Raw genomic sequence first — 6,610 nt, 5'->3', positions numbered from 1 at the left:
TGGATCCCCAAAACCTCCCTCTGAACCCCCCAAACCTCCCTCTGACCCCACAAAACCTCCCTGTGGACTCCCTAAACCTCCCTGCAGACTCCCAAAATCTCCCCGYGGAGCTGTGGGGATCTCAAGGCACRTTCCTGCCCCTTTCCCTCCCCCAGTGCTTCAGCGCCACGGAGCTTTTCGCCATCCACAACCTGAGCGAGGGCTCCACCATGGGCCACAGCGAGTTCAAGGAGTTCTGCCCCACCATCCTGCAGCAGCTGGAGTCGGGGGCGTGCGCCTCCGAAAACCTGGAAAATGAGGAGAATGAGCAGACAGAGGAGAGCMGGCCCAGCTCGGCTGAAGGTGAGCAGGGAGCTCAGGGGGACACGGAGTTTGGGGTGTGAGGCATCCAGGGACATGTGGGACAGCAGTTCCTGTTGTTGGGAATTCCCTGAGTTCTCCTCGCTGCGGATTGTGCCGTGTTTTGTGGTTTTTCTGGGATAACCTCCGTGCCTCCGGGATAGCTGGATGAGGAGGGGGCTCYGCTGGGAGTTCCCGTGGGTGGGAGGGGGTGATCCTTCCCCTGGAGGGACCCTCGGGATGCTCARCCAGCTCCTGCTTATCCGGATCCCAGCGCTGCTCAAGGTCTGGGATCAGCTCTGAGCACAGCTCGGCTTTTCCACACTGGAGCCAGCCCAGGAAAAACCTTTCCCAAGGAACCTGGCACTTCATTGCCACCAAAAAACACCGATTTTGTGGCAGCTGGAGCATCTGGAGCACGGGGAACAGCCCCGGAGCCATCCTTTCCCAAATGCCCAGGCTCTCCAAGAGCCTCGGTAATGTCTGGCCCTCRTTTCTTCTCGTTCCGCAGTGTGGGGCTTTGGTTTTCTCAGTGTGTCCATGATTAACGTGGCCTCCCTGCTCGGAGTCCTCATCGTGCCCTGCTCCCAGAAGGYGTTTTTCAGCCGGGTGCTGCTGTTTTTCATCGCTCTCTCCATCGGCACGCTGCTCTCTAACGCGCTCTTCCAGCTCATCCCAGAGGTGCGGTAGAACGTCCCTGCCTCTCTCCCGTCTCCGGGGGCAGCTCCCCGGGYGCCCTCTCTGCCTCCACCCCGCCGAATCGATCAGATCCCTCGTCACCCGAGGCTCAGGGCTTGGCTCAAGGGGCTCTGCAGGGCTTTTCTCACCTCTCTGAGCACCAGGAACCCCGCGTGTCCTCTGTCCCTGCTGGGTTTGAGCAGTGGGGATGTGCTGGGAGAAACTGCTCTGTGTGTCCAGSGGTTTATCCTGCTCARTCAYGCTTGTGGCAGCACTKCTGGCACAAGCCAGAGGGAAAAAAATGCAAAATATTTATGAAAATATGATGAAATATTCTTATAAAAGCATGGAGAATAGCCTGGAGAAGCATTGGCTTCCTCCAGAATCAACCAACTTGTACAAAGCCATGAATTGCCTTTATTTCTTTGCTCACTCCATCCCAGCCCGATGTCCCCACGATGGTTCCACCTTCCGTGAGGTTTCCTGGTGCTCTGATGGGACCGACAGAAATATCGCAAATTAATTGTGTTGTAATTGCGCAGTTCTGGAGCTGAAGAAATCCACCTGGACTGGAAACATTTGGAACGTGATCCAGGTGTCTCCTCAGAGGATGAGCTGGATTTGAGCTCCTGCACATCCAGCATTAAAATTCCAGTGGGTTTTCCCCCCTGGCATTGCCTGTTTTGCACGCCTCATCCATGCTGGCAGTGGGATATTTTCCCAAAGCTCCTTTTCAGCTCCAGAACTACAATTTTTATCTGCTGGACATAGAAACCAAGCGCCTCTAATTCCTGATGTGGCAGGAATTGAAACGCTGAAGGTGCGCTCCAGCCCCGCCAGCACCCGGAGCATCCYGGCTGCGGGATGGGGACGGAGCACACGAGGTGCTGGGGGAATCCGTGTGCTCCGTGGCTTGGGAATGGCTTCTAGAGCAGAGCTGGACCTGTTTTAGCTGCCAAAACCCAGCTGGGAAAGCCAAACTTTCCCAAAGAGCCATTCCCAAAGCCGCTCAGCGCCGGGTTCGCCCTTTCGAGGCCGCGCCAGATGAACGACAATCACTAATGAATGTCCTCTTCTCTCCCTCCCTCCCTCCTCTCTGTCCTGTCGGTGCGGATTCCTTCCCTGCTCACCATCCCCACGTTGATCTCGTCCCTCCTTCCCATCTCCCCATCGTCTCCCCGGGGTGGGGTTTGGCTCTCCCAGTCTGGGGTTACGGTTTCCTCTGCGTCTCCGTCATCTCCCTGTGCTCGCTGGTTGGAGCCAGCGTGGTGCCCTTCATGAAGAAGACATTTTACAAGCGGCTGCTCCTCTACTTCATAGCTCTGGCGATTGGAACTCTCTACTCCAACGCCCTCTTCCAGCTCATTCCCGAGGTAGGGACAGGACCGGCGGTTTGGTGTTTTTCTCTCTCTCTCGGGGGATGTTTCTCTGTCTCTCTGGGCGTCAGAGCGAGGTAGGGAGGGCTGGAAGCCCCTCGGAGCTGGAGTTTGGAGAAAAATCACTCCAGGGAGATCCCCCCTCTGCTTCAAGTAGAAAATCATTGTTTTATTGCCTTTTCTGGCTTTTTCTAGCCCTGGAGGCAGGTTCTCCATGCAGAGTTTTGGCACCCCTGCCCCACTGCAGGTGCTGGATTCAATTTTTTGGGCACAGCCGGCTCGGATGAGGGAATGAGGGAGATTAAAGGTGCACAGAGGCGTTTTCTGAGTTTGGCCCCAAAGCAGCTGCTYCTCAGAGAGAGCTCAAAGCTGTGTCACCCCTCCAGTGTCACCCCAGGGACAAAGGCAGATGAAGAGCATTGCCAGGGGCTGCTCCTCATCCTCTCCCGTGTCCCCTCCTGCCCGCAGGCGTTTGGCTTCAACCCTCAGGAAGATTATTACGTTTCCAAATCYGCCGTGGTGTTCGGGGGCTTCTACCTCTTCTTCTTCACAGAGAAGATCCTGAAGATGCTCCTGAAGCAGAAGGATCAGGTGAGGATGAGCAGGGGATGGCAGGGTGGGAAACAGCAGGAATATTGGGATGGGGAACAGCAGGAATATTGGGATGGGGAACAGCAGGAATATTGGGATGGGGAACAGCAGGAACATTGGGGTGGGGAACAGCAGGAATATTGGGATGGGGAACAGCAGGAATATTGGGGTGGGGAACAGCAGGAATATTGGGATGGGGAACAGCAGGAATATTGGGGTGGGGAACAGCAGGAATATTGGGGTGGGGAACAGCAGGAATATTGGGGTGGGGAACAGCAGGAATATTGGGGTGGGAAACAGCAGGAATATCGGGATGGTGAGGTGAGAGCAGGAATATTGGGGTGGGGAACAGCAGGAATATCGGGATGGTGGGGTGGGAAACAGCAGGAATATGGGGATGGGGAACAGCAGGAATATTGGGGTGGCCGGGTAGGAGACAGCAGGAATATTGGGGTGGGAAACAGCAGGAATATTGGGGTGGGAAACAGCAGGAATATTGGGGTGGGAAACAGCAGGAATATTGGTGTGGCAGGGTAGGAGACAGCAGGAATATCGGGGTGGGAAACAGCAGGAACATTGGGGTGGCAGGGTAGGAGACAGCAGGAATATTGGAGTGGCTGACACCCCAAATCCCCTGATCCCACAGCACCACCACGGGCACAGCCACTACGGCCCCGAGGCTCTGCCCTCTAAGAAGGACCGGGAGGAGGGGGTGACAGAGAAGCTGCAGAACGGGGACCTGGACCACATGATCCCACACATCACCAACGAGCTGGAGTGCAAGCCCCCCTCCGGGGATGAGAAGGCYGTGGTGGGCTCCCTCTCTGTCCAGGTGAGCACCTCACCCTGTGGATTACAGCAAAAAAAAAACATCGGGCAGCCCAAATCCGCCGTGCGTGGTGGGAACAAATGGGATTAATGAGTGGGTAAAATGAGTGGGTTTAATGAGTGGGTAAAATGAGTAGGGGGTGATTTCCCAGCTGGAGGAGGGCTCAGTGACCCCATTTGGGTGCTGTGGCAGGACCTGCAGGCCTCGCAGAGCGCGTGCTACTGGCTGAAGGAGGTGAGATACTCCGACATCGGGACGTTGGCCTGGATGATCACGCTCAGTGACGGCCTCCACAATTTTATCGACGGCCTGGCCATTGGTGCATCCTTCACCGTGTCTGTGTTCCAAGGGATCAGCACCTCSGTGGCCATCCTCTGCGAGGAATTCCCACACGAGCTGGGTATGGCACTCCTTGGATCTTCCCCTGGTCCTTTTTTTCCATCCAGGAAATTTTGGGGTGGAATAAACGGTGATGCTGCTGAGGGGAGAGAAAGGGAGGGCTGTAAACGGCACTGAGTAATCGCCGCTCTAAAAATAACGAGGTAATATGATGTCTGAGATTTAAATTTAGATGGAGGCATCTGAAGACAAAAAAAAAAAACCCTCGACACCTCGTTGGTTTGGGAGGGGGGAGGCGGGTTTGGGTGTGAACGTCTGGATTTAGGGACAGTGCTGTGGTCAGTGGGGGGAGGCATGTTTGGGTGTAAATGTCCAAATTTAGGGACAGTGCTGTGGTCAGTGGGGGGAGGCAGCTTTGGGTGTGAAAACCCAAATTTAGGGAAAGTGCTGTGGTCAGTGGGGGGAGGCAGATTTGGGTGTGAATGTCCAAATTTAGGGAGAGTGCTGTGGTCAGTGGGGGGAGGCAGCTTTGGGTGTAAATGTCCAAATTTAGGAGCAGTGGAGGGAGGAGAGAGGCAGGTTTGGGTGTGAATGTCCAAATTCAGGAGCAGTGGAGGGAGGAGAGAGGCAGGTTTGGGTGTGAATGTCCGAATTCAGGAGCAGTGGAGGGGGAAGGTGGGTTTGGGTGTGAATGTCCGAATTCAGGAGCAGTGGAGTGGTCAGTGAAAGAGAGGAGGGTTTAGGTGTGAAGGTCTAAATTTAGGGGTTCTGGGATGGTCAGTGCCCAGTGCCAGCAGGATGTGATGATGTGATTTTTGGGGGTGCTTTTGAGGAATTCCAGGATTCTGTGACCTCAAACTCACACCAGTGCCTGATGCTGCTGACAGCCCTTCCCTCCTCATCCTCCTGCCCTGTTCTCCCACAGGGGAYTTTGTGATCCTGCTCAATGCTGGCATGACCATCCGCCAGGCGCTCTTCTTCAACTTCATCTCYGCCTGCTGCTGCTACGTGGGCCTGGCCTTTGGCATCGTGGCTGGCAGCCACTTCTCTGCCAACTGGATCTTCGCTCTGGCTGGAGGGATGTTCCTGTACATAGCATTGGCTGACATGGTAAATCCTGAGCCCCAAATTGTGAACCCCAAATTGTGAACCCCAAATCCCGAGCCCCAAATCGTGAGCCCTAAATCCTGAGCCTCAAATCCTTAACCCCAAATCCTGAGCACCAAATCGCGAGCGCCAAATCCTTAACCCCAAATAGTGAGCCCCAAATCCCAAGCCTCAAATCCTGAGTGCCACATCCTGACCCCCAAATCCTGACCCCCAAATCCTGAGCCCAATCTTGAACTCCAAATCCTGAACCCCAAATCCTGAGCCCAAATCCTGAACCCCAAACCCTGAACCCCAAATCCTGAGCCTAAATCCTGAGCTCCAAATGCTGAGCCCAATCTTGAACCCCAAATCCTGAGCCCCAGGGTTTTTTTCCTACAAAAAGCTCTGCTTGCCCTCAGCCTGGAGGCGAGGCAGGCACGGCAGGGTTTGCTCTGTCCCCTCTGCTTTGCTTTGCCTGGCTGGAACCCMTGAGGTGGGAGGCTGGTGGGTGTTTGCTGGGGAAGGGAGTGTGACTGAGCCCTGCCATCCCAATTTTTCCCCCCAGTTCCCAGAGATGAATGARGTGAGCCGGGAGGACGAGCAGAACGGCAGCGCCCTGATCACCTTCGCCATCCAGAACGCGGGGCTGCTCACGGGTTTCACCATCATGGTGCTGCTCACCATGTACTCGGGGCAGATCCAGATAGGGTAGGACCAGCCCGAGCTGCAGCCCTGATCCAGTTTTTCCATGTTTTTTTGGGGGGGGGAGGGAAAGGGTGTTTTTTTTCTTTTTTTTTGGTTTTTTTTTTCCTTTTCCTGCTGCAAACCTACGACGGTACCTGTGCGGGCACTGACGTCACACTACAGGAGAGACTTTGCTTTGAAAGCTATTCCATGGACTTTATTCTGGTTTAAGGCCGAGGGGAAGTGGAATTCCCCTTCCCATAGGACTGACCTGACTCTTCCCAGTGTCACATCCCTTCTCTCCTCGCCTCTCCCAGGAAGGATGGAGTGGGGAGACAGGAGCTGCTCCAGCCGTGCTCGGAGCRTTCCCATGGGACAGACACGGCGCTGTCCTGACCCCTTTGGGGGTGTGTGAKGGGGACAGATGGGGACAGACCCTTCTCAGAGCATTCTCCACCATCAGCTCTCATAGCTGTGCTCTCTGAGGATGAGGAGGTTTGTGATATCACCTTCATYCGACTGCTTCCACTCTGCTTCAGCCCGGACAATGCCCTGGGAAGAGCGGGGTGAAGAGGGCAGGGGTTTAAAGCACATTTTGGGTGTCAGTGCTCGGAGCAGAGGACACCAAACTGGGTTGAGGTGACACTTGGGCTGTTGGGAGAAGCCTGGCAGGGTGTCCTGACCC

General features: G+C 55.3%; 1 protein-coding gene across 1 annotated transcript; it reads left to right on the top strand.

The window, feature by feature from the left end:
- Nucleotides 1–38: 38 nt before the first annotated feature.
- SLC39A14 (solute carrier family 39 member 14) lies at nt 39–5,993 on the top strand (the record flags this gene model as incomplete). Its single annotated transcript, XM_057384580.1, has 7 exons — nt 39–342; nt 2,221–2,390; nt 2,862–2,984; nt 3,631–3,816; nt 4,006–4,213; nt 5,078–5,262; nt 5,807–5,993. Coding segments are annotated over 7 exons (1,323 nt in total), but the record flags the coding sequence as incomplete, so codon positions are not given.
- Nucleotides 5,994–6,610: the final 617 nt, after the last annotated feature.

This window comes from Malurus melanocephalus, unplaced genomic scaffold, assembly GCF_030028575.1.
Source record: "Malurus melanocephalus ecotype Western Australia unplaced genomic scaffold, MMel_1.1 scaffold_722, whole genome shotgun sequence".
Lineage (NCBI taxonomy): Eukaryota > Metazoa > Chordata > Aves > Passeriformes > Maluridae > Malurus > Malurus melanocephalus.
This window is presented reverse-complemented; position numbering and strand designations above follow the sequence as displayed.